This window comes from Mobula birostris, chromosome 2, assembly GCF_030028105.1.
Source record: "Mobula birostris isolate sMobBir1 chromosome 2, sMobBir1.hap1, whole genome shotgun sequence".
Classification (NCBI taxonomy): domain Eukaryota; kingdom Metazoa; phylum Chordata; class Chondrichthyes; order Myliobatiformes; family Myliobatidae; genus Mobula; species Mobula birostris.
In genome coordinates this window covers 47,482,653-47,501,996 of record NC_092371.1, presented here as the reverse complement: position 1 = coordinate 47,501,996, position 19,344 = coordinate 47,482,653, and the positions used below count along the sequence as shown (strand labels likewise).

Here is a 19,344-nt window from a genome sequence, read left to right as displayed (position 1 = left end):
TTTACCCAAATAGTATCAACAGTAGGGTAACAAAACACATTTCATTTGATTTTCAACTAATTGAGTCTGATAAATGACAGTTTTTACTTACTCACAGGTGAATCAGCTTTCCCTGACTGTAAATCCAGTGAAACTGCTATATAAATCAACCAGTACCCAAAATGTACTTCTATTCTTGATGAGATCTGGGACCTCAAATATAGCCTCATGTATATGTCTGCCATGTGCTGCACTTTAAGATCACGAATCTTGACAGTTTTTCAGTTCCAGTTTCATTTCAAGCCAATGCTGCTGTTGCTGAAAGCATGCAAGGTTACTCTTCAGAAGGTTACCCAAATTTGAGGAATTTATCTTCATTTCAGTTACTCCACAGGATCTGACAATTCAGGCATGAATTATATGGATATAGTGCTGGTTTCTTCAGTGTGTACACATTCGTAGGTTTCTTTGTCCTTCCTTGGTAACTGACCATCTTGGGTTTTCCATGGACTTCTTGTACAAGGGACATGTGATCTTCTGACTTTTTTTTGTCAACTTTATAGCTCCTTTTTATTCTTGGAAGTATCACCACTACCAGTATCATCATAAATCCTCAGCTACCATTAATGTAGAATCTATTCATTCAGAACCAACATTCTCCAGTCTGTGCAAAAAGTACTGTTTGCAGTGTGCCATGTCTGGTGTCAGAGGTAGCACCTGCTGTGCTAGGTGCTGGCATCGTATCAGAAGAGAGTGCTACACTGAGATCAACAAAATCAGAATCAGCATTGAATTACACAGGAGAAAACACAACACTCTGTACGAATCTTAGAGTCGAAGATTTTGGTAATCTGGTAATTAAACAATCTAACCTTGCTATTTGCATTATGTTAACATTGATAGAGAACTATAGTACTCTAAATAAGTGAATGTGGAACAAAACAATATTTTAATATTAATTTCAAAAGGGATAATTTTAATACTTTGATTTGTATTTCTCCATATAGTTTGGCACTGAATGTTATGGAAACATTGTTAAGGTAAATTGCCTTAAACAAAATGGCACTTGAAAGCATAACTTTTTGAGAATGAAAATGTGAATGTTACAGGAGATGCAAAAATGATTTGGTGATTATTGTAAATAACAGCCAACTCCTAAATTTCATCTTAATTTCGTATGTTCATGTTTTAAGATATTTCATACTTGGGGTGAATGCAAATCTTAGGCTAAGTGGTAAATGAAAATTGGGAAAGGATGTCAAATGTTAATAACTTCACCAGCTTTGTAATTTTCATTGGAAGAATGAGTGTCAGTTCTATTGTAGCGTCTACTTGAAAAACAAACCAAAACTGCTGAGAGGCAGAGTGAGGGAATTAACTCTGTATGATGCCGTTCCAAATAACTGAGTTCCAAGTCAAAAAAAAGTATGTTTGATCCTTTATTACAAAAGCAGCAAAGGTGATCGATCTTGTATAGTGATTATCACTACGGAAGTTTGTTAGTTTTTAATGGAATTAGCAAAATAAGCATAATAAGCAAAGTTAGTGGTCAACAAAAAATATTCATCCCCTGCTCCATTTATCTCCAACTAAACTAACGGCACAAAGGATGAATACGTAACTATACTAACTTACTTCTACTACACCCAAACCCATGTGACAAATTACTGTAACACAAAATAGAATACAGACAGACAGAAAATAGATACATGGCTCCTATATCTATATTGATTAAGGAAAAGGATGTTGTTTCTGGAAATTATGCCAGTTTTTTTGGTTGTGCCTAAAAGCAGTTCTTAGGTTTGTTCAGAATTAAGTTTTCCTTATATTGGAGAACTAGGATAATTTCCCCATTAAGGGGTTGGATCTGAAGATGAGCTATAGAAGTGGTGGCAGTAGAGCATCAACTTCTTTTGTGATACATTTTTATGGGTAACATATTTAGAAGCCAAACTGTTGAATTGTTTTTGTTTAAATTAGCTGTTAATTAAATGCTTTGAAAAATGCATATGATTAATTAATTTGAAGGATACATCTGACAATAAAAGTCTATGCAGTTTGCTGTGTTTATATATATATATATATGTCATTTATGTATGAAGTTTCACCTGGTTACATTGATCTCATGGGCAAAATTCCTTTTTATTTCTGATGGATCAGTGGAGGATTAAGTGAAGATAGTATGGACTCTGTCAACACTCCTGGAACCTATTCTTCTTCCTCCACACTTATTCAGAAGGGTGATATTATTGGTAAGCACTGTCATATTATCATAACTATGTTAGCTGTGATGTTAATCGTCTTGTATTGTTTGTACTTGTCATTATAGGTAGTCTTCTGCAAATAGAATCAATGTTGGTGACTGAGTGGATTTGACCTGTTTCAGTTTTTCTATGAAAATAAGATGAACCTTCAAAACATTGAAAACAACTTAAAATTTGGGAACACACATCAAAGTTGCTGGTGAATGCAGCAGGCCAAGTAGCATCTGTAGGAAGAGGTGCAGTCGACGTTTCAGGCCGAGACCCTTCGTCAGGACTAACTGAAGGAAGAGTGAGTAAGGGATTTGAAGGGTCTCGGCTTGAAACGTCGACTGCACCTCTTCCTACAGATGCTGCTTGGCCTGCTGCGTTCACCAGCAACTTTGATGTGTGTTGCTTGAATTTCCAGCATCTGCAGAATTCCTGTTGTTTGCGTTAAAATTTGGGAAGGCTACTGTTCAAAACAAAGTTTTTGTATGTCACCTGTAAATTCACTCTTATTCTATGGATTATGATTTGAGCCAAATGTTTGCATTGTGTAAAGGACAACCATTTTAATGTCTCTGTTAAAATAATTCTTTGCAATCTTCTTTCGAACTGAATGTTGACAATGACGAGACTTCGTTGATGAACTGATGACCTACAATGGGGAGAAGCTATATTTGAAAAGTAGAAAATTAGATATCCTTTATTTGTAATTTTTTGGCTACTGTAGTATTATTGTAGATTAGATTTGAAGAGCATGGATATCCACACAAAAAATATCTACATATTTGGAATTAACAACATTTTCTCTTTCCAATTCAATAAAATGGATCTTCTGGCCATTAATGTAACAAATGCGATCATCTGACAAGCTGAGGAGGATAAAGAGCTATGTTCCATCATTGGCAAACCAAAAATTGCCTTAATAGGATGGGGTTGTAAATCAAAGTGCAAAACTGTTGATATCAAAGATATCTTTTCAAAGTTTTTCCAAAAGAGGGCAGGACCAGAATATATGAGTCAAAGAAGCCACCTCAGAGTGACATCTATCACAAATAGGATTTATATGGGAGAAAAAACGAGCTAGTTTATCTTTAGGCATGTGGGCCCTATGCACTACTTTAAATTGTATCAACATATGTTTAGCACATACAGAGGAAGAGCTAACTAATTGAAAAATTTTCTCCCATTTCTGTATAGGTAAGTGAAGTTGAAGTTCCCTTTCCCATTCATTTTTAATTTTATCAGATATACCTGGCTGTATTTTCATAATTATATCATAAATAGTTGCTATTAATCCCTTCTGATAAGGATTTAAGCCCAAATTTTTTTCCAAGATATCAGTTGAGTATGAAATCGGAAATGTAGGCAGCATGGTTTTTAAAAAGTTTCTTATTTGTAAATATCTGAAAAAAATGGGATCTGGGCAAGTTATATTTATTAGACAACGGTTCAAGAGACATGAAACAGTTATTCAAAAATAAATCAGGGAAACGTGTTATACCTTTCATTTTCCATATCAAAAAGGCGTGATCATAACAGGGTTGGAAAAAAAATTAGATATAATAGGGCTTGATAATATAAATTTGTTCAAACAAAAAAATTTACAAAATTGGAACCATATTTGTAATGTGTGTTAACAACATTTTCTAATTATTAAATTTAGCTTGTACTAAAATACTGGAGTGGTTTGAGGGCCTTAATTTTTAGATGGCATTATTACCCTCCTAGACAATCAACTGCAGTGAGATTTAAGCTTCCCACCTGGAAATGAACTGATTCTGTGAGATGCTTTGTCATAAAGCCAGCATCTTTGTATCAAACTTTCAAAATAACTGTACTCCTCTGAGGTGCAACTTGGAAAATAGATTCATCTACAAAACTGCCAGAATTAGCAGTAATGCACAAGTAGAAAAGACTTGGGAACTTTAAGTACCATAGTGGTTTCTTTAAAAAAATCTTAAAGCAACTAGAAAGTTAAATCTGCTTCCAGCTATTATGCGAATCATGGAACATTTTCAAAACATTTCTTCAACTAGCTGAATTACTGTGAGGTAAGCGTCAAAAGAACAGTTTTCATTTACTGATGATGCCTTTCTGTTTTGATGTCTAAGTATTGTTGCTGATGTAAATATGTAAATTGTGGTTGTTTTGAAGTTTACTTGACTGTGAAATTAATAGTCTTTGTTCTTTTAAAGGCTGCTATAACAGCCAAAATTGGACATTGGACTTAGTGATAAGAAAAAGTATAGAGAGCATAAAGCATAGTTTCAGTAGAAAAAAAATAATAGGGTAACAACAGAATAAGCACAAGTGTAGTGATTGTACTTATTTGAAAGACGGGTCTATCAGTGGTAGGGAGAATCATACTTTATCCAATAGAAATAAATGTCAATCCAAGAATCCTTCCCTAAATTTATATTGGATATGTTATTAAGAAATTACATTTAATTATGAACAAATGTTGAAAAGCGGTATTCTGATATTAGAAATGCGTCTATTTGGTATTTGTTTAGCAATTGGCCAATAATTGTATCTGTTATTCCAACAAATAATCTTATTTGTATTGTTTTGTGCATATACAGTATTCTTTGAGTTAATCCATTCATTTTTGAATAGTTTTATATAATCAAACGGCCACTTTCTATGATTTTATAGTTTTCAAGACCATACTAAGAGATATATAAGATCTTGTTTGTAAAAGTATTTAAGCAGCTTTTTCTCCCAGTGTAATCCCTAAGGTGTGATATCTCTTTTTTTCAGTAATCGGTTAAGAGCAGTACCCAGAGATATCACTAGCTACCAATCTCTACGAGAGAAAGTAATTCTTTGAGAATTGGCACATAGTAAGTCTGGTCTGCCTTTACACAATTCATAAATATCTTGCAAATTTCATAAAAATGGGACAAACCAAATTGCCAAAAGTAATTTGGAGAACACAATATGTCATGGAACCCAACTGGGAAAGGTGTATTTTACACCATTTGTGCTATGGTACAGGTTAAATTATCGACCTTCCAGGTCCTCTAGGGAAAAGCTCTCATAGTATTGTTGTTAAGAGCAACATATTTGTGAAAACTTGGTAAATAAGGATCATTATATAGGTTTGAAGGGAAAATTAACTAAATAAGTTTACAAAATCCTATGGAAAGGTATAATGGGAGAAAATAGCAAACAATTGCATATTTTGTGACTGAAGCATATTTAATTGAGGAATGAAACAGAATGGGGAAAAGGAGAGGTATTATATTAAAGCAATATTATAATATTGCTGAGAAGTTTAATGAGGAAACAGATCTCTAAAGAGAGCAAGGAATTAAAATAATTGGTATTAAAGATAAACATATTCCCAAGACCTGATAGCTTGCATTCTATTTTCATAAAGGTAGCTATGACATTTTCATAAAGATAATTAGCTATAAAGCTGTGGATGGATTAATGGTGATCTTTCAAGATTCTGGAACAGTTAAAATATATTAAGTGTTACACATTCATTAGACTCATGGAGTTATAGTGCATGGAAACAGGTGCTTTAGACCAAATCATCTCTACCAACCAAGATGTCCAGTTTGGCCCATATCTCTCTTAACCTTTCCTATTCATGTACCTGTCCAGATTCCTTATTAAATGTTGCTATTGTACTTGCCTCAGCCACTTCCTTTTGGCAGCTCATTCCATAAATGCTCCACCCTCTGTGTACAGAGGGTATCCAATAGGTTCCCTATTAAATATTTATCCTCTCACCCTAAATCTCTGGCATCTAGTTTACTAGTTTTTGATTCCCTTCCCAGGGGAATAAGACTGCAGTCATCTTATCTATGCCCCTCACAATTTTATACATCTCAATAAGGTCAATCCTTGCACTCTAAGGATTAAAGTTTTGGCCTGCCCAACTTCTCCCTAGTACTCAAACCCTTAAGTCCTGTCAACATTCTCATAAATTTTCTTTGCACTCTTTCCAGCTTAATGACATATTTTCTATTACAAAGTAATCAAAACTGTACACAGCACTCTCGGTGTGGTATTACCAATATCATATCCAACTGCAACTTAACATCCTAACTCCAATACTCACTGCCCTGACTGAAGAAGGCTAGCATGCCAAATGCGTTCTTCACCACCCTTTCTTCCTGCATTGCATTTTCAGGGAACTATGTATTGTACTCCTAGGTCCCTTTGTTCTACTACACTCCCCAGGCCTATCTTCACCTACAGGAAGTTGGAAACTACAGACCAATCGCTCTGAGACCAACTAATATAAAATATAGGAACCCTTTGGGCTTTAAAATACTTACAGTAGGTCTTGTTGGCTATTTCATAAAGTTGTCGCAGATCAGCTAGTTTTTGATTTCAGTGGCTGTACGTCACTACATAGAAGTCTGGGTGGAGAGCACAAGCATAAAACCAAAGAGTCCCCCTGATGTTGGATGGCTGATGTAATAACCCCATTTTATTTGTCTGGGATTTTTGATCTTGAATTTAAAATTATCTAAGTGATTTGTTTATTTCTCTGTTTTTGTTTAATGTTTTTGATTTTTGGATTTTAAAGTAACTTTAATTTCAACTTTGAATTCAAATTTTAATTTGATCTATTTGAATTGGTTTGAAATATTTCTAAGGGAAGCACCTTGAGATCCAGTACCTGAGGCCCAGTTATTATTTAGACCCAGCTCACTTAGTGGGAAGGCTGCGGTTGTCAGGGCTGTTTGAGTGAAGCCACAGAGCTGCAAATGGTAAGTGTGGCTGCAGATTATCATTGGGTGATTCAGCGCAAGATTAAAGTTGCAGGGCACTTTAAAAAGTTTAAAATGTGATTCATCTTGTTTTAGTAGAGGAAATTACAAAAGCTAAGCTGTCAGGAAATTGATAGAAATAATAAATATTTTAAGGATATGACGGGATGTGTAGATAAGGAAGAACCAATGAAAATAAGATATTTGGGTTTTTAAAGAACATTTTGATAAGCTGCTGTGCAAGAGCCTATCGTGTATGCTGAGATTCCATGGGGAAGGTAAAGTGCAGGGAGGATGAACTAAAAAAGATGGTATATAACATGGTAATAAGGAAGGCTATACGCTTTGGTAGGAAGGTTACACAAACAGATTTTTTTAAATAGTGAGAAATTAGTAAATTTTAGTTTTGATATGATTTGGGTAACCCTTGCTAAACAAAAGCAAACAATTAGGAGTATCAATGGTTTGTAAGCCTTTATTGCCAGGTATTTTGAATGCAAGAATAAAGAAGTTTTGCTGCACTTGTTTGGTAAGGCCACACAGTGTGTGGTATCTTTGTTCCTGATAAAGGATATACTTGGTGATTACAAGGTGGATTTACTGGTTGATTCCAATGGTGTTTCTATAAGGAGAGATTGAGAAAGGTGAAATGAATCTATATTTTTTGTACTTTAGATTAATGAGGCAATATAATTGAAGCATACAAGTATGAGAGTGTTTGACAGGATAGGTGCTGCAAGGACATCTCTTCTAATTGGAGACTCAAACTAGGGTAAAAGTGGTGACTCAGTTTTTAGAATTAGAGGTTAGTTGTTAAGTGATATGGAATTTCTTCACTGTGGATATTTGCTTGTGATTATTTAGAATTTTGTACTCACAAAGGCTGTGAATACTTGGTGCTGACTATATTCAAGGCTTCCATTGGCTTTTTTTTGTTCTGTAATGGAAATCAGGATATGGGATAAAGGAGATAGGGCATCAGTTATGTAAACTAAAGATCAATCTGCCTGCAACCATCCCATAAGTGGTGGCTGGTTCTTAATTATGTTCCTCTAACAGAAGAAGTTTGTGAACCTATATTACTTATATCTGCAACTGTTCTAAAACTCTTCTAATCATAATGTTTATTAAAATATAGTATGAAAGTATCCTTCAATTAAATTATTTTTAAGTTAATGATTGTATTTGCTGGAAATGGTAGGCATTGTATTTTGGTGGATTTTATTTTTGTGAGGTTGTGGCTCCTGTAATTCACTTTTTCCAAAATCTTTCTACCAGTACTTTTGTTTAGGGAATTGTTCAGCGTTACCTACTAAGAATGTGACATTAACCTTTCTTAAAATGTTTTCCATTAAAGTAAGTCTTGCCTATTTCTCCATTATGAGATGAGTTCCAAAAATGAAGTGTCTTTATCCCAATGTTCAGATTTTTTTTCTCAACATACCAAACAATTGAAATCTGATTTTTTTTTTCTCCCTATTGAATATGGCATCTCGCTGGTTGTATTTTTTTCTTAGCTGCCCCTCTCCCTCAACCTCAACCTCTTACATTTTGTGGGGAATTAATAGCCAAATGTGCCCTATTTCTTTGGACTCAATGCCATATTTTCTTTCCAAGACCCTAATTTGTATCTCAAAATAGCATCCATAGAAGGTGATCTCTGTAGATCACTTTTAGTATAGCTACTCAGAAGCATTTCTCTCAGTTACCCTTATTCCTCAAATAATAGAATCTGAGATAGATTTGTAACATTAAAATCCTTCCACATTTGTGCAGTTTAAAATGTACAATATTGTACACTTAAAGTTATTGTCCTAAATATTAATAACATTTTACTAAGTTGGAGAACCAAGATGCAATATTTGTAACTCAGGAAAGTATGTTTATCAAATACTGTGTAACGCTCAGGTTCGGTGGGCGGCATTAGTCTGGGGAAGACAGTCTCTGGCCCTGCCAAATGTATGAAATCTGAGGTACAAACCCTCTTGTTTTTGTGGATGCTGTGTGATTTGTTCCCACATTACAAACCAGTACCATGAAATATCAGACAGTACACCATATGCAGTTAAATGATTTAGCTTTGTAATTCTTAATTGACCAAAGGGTTAGTAAAGAAAAACAAAAGGAGAAGGGCCATTTTAATGAAACAGTCTAATGTGCACAAGTTAGAGCTCACGGTTTCCCTTCCGCCGGTTCTCTATCGATTTCCCCGGGCTTCGTCGACTCCTGGCCCCACTTCAAATCCACTGCTTTCTGGTGTGTACGACCTCACCTTTCTGGCATCTTCACTCTTCATCTTCCGCCGAACAAAAGACCCAGATCACCTCGTTCTCAGGCACACAAAAAGTAAAAAACACTCCCTTCATTGGACAGCGCACATTCCAGAGCCCCCATTATCTCTAGCCATAACCCAAACACTGCTGCTACAGAAAAACCATTACATTAGCAGTGAAATCATTCCCAGGGTGTTACAACTGTATTACTTTGTATTTTCATACATCTGATTTTAACACAGATTACAGTACAGAGCCACAGTGGTGTTAGGTAACAGTGCTGGAGATGAGGGCTGATTTTAATGTACTGACCAATAAAGTCAGTATATTGGCCAATGAAACCTAAATCAAATTCCTCACCTGAAGAGACTTTGTGTTCTCCATTCTGCAGTAACTTTTTAAAAAGATTAATAAGAGATATTCATTTACTTTCTATTTACAGAGGTAAAAATTGAAGATGAGGCTGATAATATGGAGCCGGAAATCATTTATCCAATAACGTGTGGAGAAAGTAAAGCTAACCTTATCTGGAAGAAGTTTGTTTGTCCTGGTATCAACATCAAATGCGTGCAGGTGGGTAAACTGTACTGAGCAGCTCTTTGCATAAAGCCTGGCTCCTTATGCAGTGGTATGCTGAGAAAGAAAGAATGATACCTTTTTAAGCTGAAGCTATAAGAAAACTGGCTGATACTTGAATGTACAAATACATGAACCCATGGAACAAACAGAGAGATTACAATATCATTCCTATTTCCCACCAAGTTTGGGAATAAAAATTCAATGGGGAGGCATCAGAATACTATGCAAGACACAAAATGCTGGAGGAGCTCAGCAGGTTGGCTAGAATCTGGAAATGAAAAACCAGTTGATGTTTCAGGCTGCGTCCCTTTTTCAGGACTGGAAAAGAAGGGGGAAGATGCCAGAATAAAAAGGTGAGGTGAGGGGAAGGAGGATGGTTAGAAAGTGACAGGTGAAGCCAGGTGGGTGGGAAAGGTAAAGAGCTGGAGAAGAAGGAATTTGATGGGAGAGGAGAGTGGACCATAGGAAAAAGGAAAAGAGAAGAGGACCCAGAGGAAATGATAGACAGGTGAGAAGAGGTAAAAGGCCAGAGTGGGAAATAGAGGAAGAAGGGAGGGGGAGGTGAAACATTTTTTAAACAGAAGGAGAAATCGATATACTTGCCATCAGGTTAGAGGCTACCCAGGGTGGCCTCTTCTTAGAGGAGGCCATGGACTGACATGATGTCGCAATCGGAATTAAAATGTTTGGCCACTGGGAAGTTCCACTTTTGACACATGGAACAGAGGTGCTTAATGAAGCGGTCCCCAGTTCCCGATGGGTCTCTCCAATGTAGAGGTAGCTGCATCGGGAGCACCGATACAATCGATGGCCTCAGGAGGTTCGCAGGTGAGGTGTTGCCTCACCTGGAAGAATTGTTTGGGGCCCAGAATGGATCAATATACTATCTTTATACACCTGTTTTTACTCTGCATTGGTGAAGGTTATTATTTATGCTCCTTTCTTTTGAATGTCCTTTTGAATTTCCTTTAAATATTGCCAACAATTAGTGAATACGCAGAAGCTGGTAATGTATAATGGAAAGAGAACAAATGCCAGATGGGTAAGCTTATTAGATTTGTGGAACTTTTGAATGTTACAGCATAAAATGAGGCTGTTTGGTTTGTGTACAGTATGTTTTTGCTGCCTCTTACTTGAACAACCTAATATGTAGTTCTCTATAGTAATTAAGTTGTAAAATTTGTTTCTCTTTCTAGTTCGACAATCAGCTTATAAGCCCAAAAGAGTTTGTGAATTTAGCTGGAAAATCAACATTAAAAGACTGGAAGAGAGCTATTCGTTTGAACGGTGTGATGCTGAGGTTTGAGCTAAATTGTTATTATTCTGATATAAAGTTTGAATTGCATTATTTTTCTAATTTTAAGAAATAGAAATAAGATTAGGAACCAAGAGAAAGGCAATGTTTCATGGTCTTCAAGCATATGAAGGATTTGAGACTTGATTAAGGAGCTGCCTTGGTGCAGAGCTGAATGGAGAAAAGAAAGATGGACTAAACTCGTTACTAACCTGTCTGGTTATGTCCTGTCCACATAAAAGCTGGACAAATCAAATCCAGCTTATTGCTAACCATTACCAAAGTAAAGAAGGTCTTGTTAAGAATATAATCACTCAACAATTAATTACTAATAACCTGCTCCCTTATGCTTTATTTTGGGTTTTACCACCAAATGGATCCCGACCACATGTTAGCATTTGTTTAAATATTGAGATGTCCCCACAACCAATGATCTCACTTTAAGGACTTTTTATCTTTCTATTTCATGCTTTTGTTATTTATCACTGTTTACTTGTATTTCCATTTGCACAGTCGCTGTCTTCTTGATCTTTCATTGATCCTTTTATAGTTACTATTCTATAGATTTGCTGAGTATGCCCGCAGGAGAAGGTATCTTATTGTTGTATGTGGTGACATATATGTACTTTAATAATAAAATTTACTTTGAACTGTGAAATGTGACTAAATAAATTCCGAAGAAGACATGTAAATGATAGCTCTTGACAGTTTTTCCTATGTGTCTGGTGTGAAACAACCCTGGTAAAATTGGTCACTAGTAGTCGTGGTGAAATTTACATTGACTGGAACTATATCTTTCACAAAATATGATAGTTGTGGTTGTTAGAAGATAGCCATCTTGATATCAGAACAGAACTGAACTGAAGGAGTATACCAGGCAAACATTGCTGTTTTATAATGGAACTAAAGTGCAGGTGGTTTACATTTACATCTCTCTTGTCAATGCAGCAGTTATGCAAAACAGATAACACTGAGGGCTGTTAAATAATATAGATATCAAATCTTTAAGGAGCAATCAAGCCTTCTACCCTTGACAATCAATGCTGTTACAATTTCCTAAAGTCTTGTATGTCCAAGAACTTGATAACCAATTAAAAAAGGTGCAGTACATCATAGTGCAGAAGATGTCACCTGAGATGCAATTTTGTTTCTTGTTGTTATATATGTGTAATTTTCAGATGCAGCTTATTAATGGAATATCTTTTATTTTTACTTCAATTAAAGAAAAATCATGGATTCAGGAGAAATGGATTTCTTCCAACATAGTGAAGTGTGTTCCAACACTTGCCGTAGTACAAAAATTGATCTTTCCAGTGCCAGATCATCTCTGAGCAGTCAGCAATCAACAGAATACATCCCAGTGACTCCTGCTATAGCTGATGGTAATGTGTTTATTATAACCATCGAGATCTTTTCTGCTTTAAGTCCATTAAGAGATGATTTCTTCAAACAAGTAGTTTCTTTTAGGTCAGTTAGAATTTTCATTTCTGCAGCAGGACTGATAGAGATACTTCATATACTTGTTGGGTTGGTTGTAAAAGACAAAATATTTACAGATGTGGAAGGAATTATTGGTCAGTGTTATTTACTATTTAAACATTGACAATAACAGGTTTAATGGGTCTTTCTCCTTCAGCATTTGGAATCTTTCTATATGCATTTCATGTATTTGCCTAGGAATGATTTACTTGGCATAATAAGTAATAAATTAATCCAGGCTCTTAGTTTTCTAGAAAATACACTTTACATGAGATAAATGTGAAAGTAACCAATTGGAGGTTGCCTATCATTACTTATAAGTATTTTTTCTAACCATTCCTAGAAATTAAGATAGAAAATTAACTGCATAGAGTGTGCTTGGAAGACCAAGTAAAAACAGATGTTTAAAGGCAAACATTGTTAAAGAACACATGAACCATGTCCTTATCTGATAATTCAGAAAGTCGATATAATTAACTAATAGAAGTAATGTGTAGTATGCTTTCTTTCTGTTTGTTGTTGTTGCAACTTGTAAATGTTTCAGTTTGATGTCAGACTTTGAACAAAGAACTTGATTTGAAGCAGATGCAAATAGATAACAGGAAACTACCAGCAAAACTTTTTCGAACATTTTTCCGCTTAAGAGATTGAAGGGCACATGTTGTAATGGGCTGGATCTGGCTGACCCTGACAAGTATCTTGTGTCTGGTCCCCCTGTATTGCCCCTCATAGTTGCACTTATTTTTTGTAGCTGTGCAGCTCCTAACATGCTTTTGGTATCACCACCTCAACTCTTCTACAAAATAGAATAGGCCATGACTAGTGACATGCTGCAAGAAGGGGAAACCAAGGGCACAATCACAAACTGCCCTATTTGGCTCTCTGATAGTTCATGCTGAGAAGGGCCTATACTAATTCTGTTAAACATTTCTCATGATTTGATTCATTATTAAATGAATTCTCACTATTTCTTAAAACATAATTAATGCAGCTGTGTTATAGAAATTAATTAAAACATTACTATTGATTATAATGAAGTATTAAAAAAGACATCCATTTAATGGAATTCACCTGTTTAATTGAATGGAGCCATGCAGAATGCACCATTAATGACAGGCATAAGGTTGAGGAACCAGATACAGCAATGAATAAAAATTCAGCATGCCTACTCAGACCCTCAGTGTGTTCTGTAATGCACAGATACTGGATGATAGACCACACTAAACTGAATTACAACTATCTACGGTTCTCTGAAGAACTACTGGTTATTTGTCAGCATGATCTGACCCGCTATTTATTTTAATCTACATACAAGTCCAATGGAATTCTTCTGTAGAGCTGCCTGCCCGCTGTAAGCACGCCACAGAAAATCAACGTAACAAAGAAAATGTTTGAAACAGTTATATTGTCAATATTCCCAGGCATAATCCGTTTAGGAAAGATTTGTGCAATGACTTGCTCTGACATTATTCTGATAATAATGAGGGACCTTACTGGATGAGGCCCACTGTTCAAGATTGCTGCATTTGCTGTCCTACATTTGCACTTGATACATGGTGGAACTTCTCCAGACTGGATCCTGGATCTAATTGGATGAGATACCAAGAGTGGAAGTAAGGCATTGCTTCTGCTGAAGTTTTGCAGTGTCTGAATAAAAGGATGGTACTTGTTAATCAGTATGGATAGAAAATGATATTAACCTTCCTCCTCCTCTAAGGAAAAGGATTATGGAATGGGCGTGGGGATTGGATTGTTACAAAAAAATTACAAAACACAACTGCAATCTTCCTGGGTCCTTAGACAAACTTGCAGTGATCACGTCTCCGACAATCTGCAAACCCATTCTCTGTGATCTGTCTGTTCAGTTGTTGATCTGACCTTATCACCACTTAAGCCCTGCCATTTCTCCTAACATTGACATTGACAATATGGCCCACCTTCTCCCCATGATCTTTACTGACAGAAGGTTGCTTCCATAAGCCCTAATTACTGCTAGCCTCCTCCCACCTCCCATAGAAGACAAATCTGTCTATCTGGCTAATATGAAAAACAGACTCAAAAAGCGATGATCTCTCTTCCCATACTTTGCAGTTTGCCTTCTGCTAGGCTCCTCGCCGTGAATGTCAGAGCTATGGTTTCCTGCTTCAAGAAGTTTGAAAGAAGTCAGATTGAGGTAAAGCATTGCACATACTATACCTCTCCCAGCTGTTTGTGGAGATTTAAATTTGTGAACATGCTGGGGAAGAGGTGATTAAAAAGACTTTCCTGTGCCCACTTTCTGTGCATGGCTAAAATGTTAGGCAGATTACCTGTTGCAGAGAATTAGAAGTTGCACAGCTCATTCACTTATGGAATTCCTATTATTGACTTCAAGATATAACAGTATGAATTGACTTTCACTTTTTCGTTGATGCTTCACTGCAATAAGCTGAAGGGAATACTTCTCAATTCCTGACTTATGCCCTCGATATATAGTATGACTACAATATTTCCAATGTGAATACAAGCAATATGAAAGGACAAATTACAAAATATTTTATTAAAAGTAGTTGTAAATTATGGTTAAAAGGCTAAGTAATTGCTTGAGAAAGCCTCCTTTATCTCTTTTCTCCTCTCATATCTGATTCAAGGGAAACAATAAATGCCAAAGCTGTTACTCATAATTAATGTATAAACAGTTTAATATATGATACCAAAAACAAGTATATGTTATCTAAACAGTAATTTATAAACAAATGAAGATGGCATTGCCTTATTTGCAAATATGTTAAAACCTTCCACATTGAGAGGTGGAACTCTTGAGGTAAGGATGTTAAGAACAACTGAAACAGATATATATTTCACTGAGGTACAGGGAAATCCACTTGAATGACTTGGTAACTAATACATTATTTATTTTACAGAACAATCCTTCATTACCTAATTCATATCCGATTGCTGACTTTTTCAGTTAATGGCTCACTTGCAACATCTGGAATTGAGAGTTGTGAAGACAGTTGTGAATGGATTTCTGCTATTGGAGGTACTAAGCTTTAATACTTCATAACATGTGCATGAAAATTGCTGGTCTCAATTATGAGCATTTATGCTAGGTCACAGGCTGGAAAACTTAACCCAAAGAATAATCTCTGCAAAGTCTGTTTGTCTGGTTCAAACATTTACAAACATGTGTTGAAGCAAGTTAGCTACACTATGCCTCGCAAAAGTATTCGGCCCCCAACCCTTTGTTCACATAAATGAGCATTACAACCAGGGATTTTGATCAATTTAACTGAACTTTTACTTGTGGATCACATGCTCCATTTTTCAGAGGGGAACCCTAAAAAAATGTTAAATTGTAAAGCATGAAAAAATAAAAATTCAGAAGTATTCATCCTCCTTTGCTCAGTACTTAGTTAAACCACCTGTTGTAGCTATTACAGCCAGTAGTGCTTTTGGATAAGTCTCTATTAGCTTTGCATGATTTGCCCATTCCTCCTTGTAAATTTGCTCAAGCTATGCCAGATTAGTTGAGAAGCGACGGTGTACAGCAACCTTGATGATTTGCCAGAGATTTTCGATTGGGTTAAGGTCAGGACTCTGACTGGGCCACTCAACAACATCAATTTCCTTCATTTGAAGCCACTCCATGGTTGCTCTGGCTGTGTGCTTTGTCCTGCTGAAAGACGAAATTCCTCCCCAGTTTAAGCTTTCTGACAGAGGCTCACAGGTTTTTATCCAGGCTCTCTCTGTATTTAGCAGCATTCATCTTCCCATCAATTCTGACCAGATTTCCAGTCCCTGCTGCTGAAAAGTATCTCCATAGCATGATGCTATCTCCACCACACTTTTTTAGATTATGAGAACACTCAGTCCTCTTTTTATTGTCATTTAGAAATGCATACGTGCATTAAGAAATGATACAATGTTTCTCCGGAGTGATATCACAGAAAACAGGACAAACCAAAGACTAACACTGACAGAACTACATAATTATAACATATATTTACAGCCGTGCAAAGCAATACCATAATTTGATGAAGAACAGACCATGAGCACGGTAAAAAAAAGTCTTAAAGTCTTGAGTCGATTGACTCCCGAGTCCCCGATAGCAGGCGGCAAATCTGCAGAGAGATAGCAGGCAACTGCAGGAAACATAAAGTTGTGGTGATAGGGGATTTTAATTTTCCATATATTGATTGGGACTCCCATACTGTTAGGGGTCTAGATGGTTTAGAGTTTGTAAAATGTGTTCAGGAAAGTTTTCTAAAGCAATATATAGAGGGACCAACTAGAGGGGATGCAATATTGGATCTCCTGTTAGGAAACGAGTTAGGACAAGTGACAGAAGTCTGTGTGGGGGAGCACTTTGGTTCCAGTGATCGTAACACCATTAGTTTCAAGTTGATCACGGACAAGGATAGATCTGGTCTTAGGGTTGAGGTTCTGAACTGCAAGAAGGCCAAATTTGAAGAAATGAGAAAGGATCTAAAAAGCGTGGATTGGGATAGGTTGTTCTCTGGCAAGGATGTGATCGGTAGGTGGGAAGCCTTCAAAGGAGAAATTTTGAGAGTGCAGAATTTGTATGTTCCTGTCAGGATTAAAGGCAAAGTGAATAGGAATAAGGAACTTTGGTTCTCAAGGGATATTGCAACTCTGATAAAGAAGAAGAGGGAGTTGTATGACATACATAGGAAGCAGGGAGTAAATAAGGTGCTTGAGGAGTATAAGAAGTGCAAGAAAATACTTAAGAAAGAAATCAGGATGGCTAAAAGAAGACATGAGGTTGCCTTGGCAGTCAAAGTGAAGGATAATCCAAAGAGCTTTTACAGGTATATTAAGAGCAAAAGGATTGTAAGGGATACAGTTGGTCCTCTTGAGGATCAGAGTGGCTGGCTATGTGCGGAACCAAAGGAAATGGGGGAGATCTTAAATAGGTTTTTTGCATCTGTATTTACTAAGGAAACTGGCATGAAGTCTATGGAATTAAGGGAAACAAGTAGTGAGATCATGGAAACTGTACAGATCGAAAAGGAGGAGGTGCTTGCTGTCTTGAGGAAAATTAAAGTGGATAAATCCCCGGGACCTGACAGGGTGTTCCCTCGGACCTTGAAGGAGGCTCGTGTTGAAATTGCAGGGGCCCTGGCAGAAATATTTAAAAAGTGACTGTCTACAGGTGAGGTGCCAGAGGATTGGAGAGTGGCTCATGTTGTTCCGTTGTTTAAAAAAGGATCGAAAAGTAATCCGGGAAATTATAGGCCAGTAAGTTTAACGTCGGTAGTAGGTAAGTTATTGGAGGGAGTACTAAGCGACAGAATCTACAAGCATTTGGATAGACAGGGACTTATTAGGGAGAGTCAACATGGCTTTGTGCGTGGTAGGTCATGTTTGACCAATCTATTGGAGTTTTTTGAAGAGGTTACCAGGAAAGTGGATGAAGGGAAGGCAGTGGATATTGTCTACATGGACTTCAGTGAGGCGTTTGACAAGGTCCCGCATGGGAGGTTAGTTAGGAAAATTCAGTCGCTAGATATACATGGAGAGGTGGTAAGTTGGATTAGACATTGGCTCAATGGAAGAAGCCAAAGAGTGGTAGTAGAGAATTGCTTCTCCAAGTGGAGGCCTGTGACTAGTGGTGTGCTACAGGGATCAGTGCTGGGTCCATTGTTATTTGTCATCTATATCAATGATCTGGATGATAATGTGGTAAATTGGATCAGCAAATTTGCTGATGAAACAAAGATTGGAGGTGTAGTAGACAGTGAGGAAGGTTTTCAGAGCCTGCAGAGGGACTTGGACCAACTGGAAAAATGGGCTGAAAAATGACAGATGGAGTTTAATACAGACAAGTGTGAGGTATTGCACATTGGAAGGACAAACCAAGGTAGAACATACAGGGTTAATGGTAAGGCACTGAGGAGTGCAGTGGAACACCGTCTGGGTATACAGATACCAAATTCCCTAAAAGTGGCGTCACAGGTAGATAGGGTCGTAAAGAGAGCTTTTGGTACATTGGCCTTTATTAATCAAAGTATTGAGTATAAGAGCTGGAATGTTATGATGAGGTTGTGTAAGGCATTGATGAGGCCGAATCTGGAGTATTGTGTGCAGTTTTGGTCACCAAGTTACAGGAAGGATATAAATAAGGTTGAAAGAGTGCAGAGAAGGTTTACAAGGATGTTGCCGGGACTTGAGAAACTCAGTTACAGAGAAAGGTTGAATAGGTTAGGACTTTATTCCCTGGAGCGTAGAAGAATGAGGGGAGATTTGATAGAGGTATATAAAATTATGATGGGTATAGATAGAGTGAATGCAAGCAGGCTTTTTCCACTGAGGCAAGAGGAGAAAAAAACCAGAGGACATGGGTTAAGGGTGAGGGGGGAAAAGTTTAAAGGGAACATTAGTGGGGGCTTCTTCACACAGAGAGTGGTGGGAGTATGGTGAGCTGCCTGATGAGGTGGTAAATGCAGGTTCTTTTTTAACATTTAAAAATAAATTGGACAGATACATGGATGGGAGGTGTATGGGGGGATATGGTCCGTGTGCAGGTCAGTGGAACTAGGCAGAAAATGGTTCAGCACAGCCAAGAAGGGCCAAAAGGCCTGTTTCTGTGCTGTAGTTTCTATGGTAAAAGGGAGAAACTCCCTGCCATAAACCTGCAGGCACCGTCAACTTGCCGATGCCTTGGAAGCAGCCGACCACAGTCGACACTGAGTCCATCCGTCCGAAAACTTCGAGCTTCCGACCAGCCTCTCCGATACAGCCTCCTGAGCGCCATCCTC

General features: G+C 37.1%; 1 protein-coding gene across 3 annotated transcripts in view; it reads left to right on the top strand.

Annotated features, from left to right (window-relative positions):
- Positions 1 to 19,344, top strand: part of gmeb2 (glucocorticoid modulatory element binding protein 2) — a 76,702-nt gene that overhangs the window by 36,453 nt on the left and 20,905 nt on the right. The window contains exons 3-8 of one of the 3 annotated variants that reach the window (XM_072240317.1): positions 987 to 1,019; positions 2,140 to 2,231; positions 9,674 to 9,804; positions 11,007 to 11,110; positions 12,329 to 12,486; positions 15,534 to 15,605. In XM_072240317.1, the coding sequence (XP_072096418.1) occupies positions 987 to 1,019; positions 2,140 to 2,231; positions 9,674 to 9,804; positions 11,007 to 11,110; positions 12,329 to 12,486; positions 15,534 to 15,605 (590 nt within the window). Of the gene's footprint in view, positions 1 to 986; positions 1,020 to 2,139; positions 2,232 to 4,993; positions 5,072 to 9,673; positions 9,805 to 11,006; positions 11,111 to 12,328; positions 12,487 to 15,533; positions 15,606 to 19,344 lie in introns of those variants that run through there. The other 2 variants (XM_072240325.1, XM_072240334.1) reach the window with 2 other exon arrangements.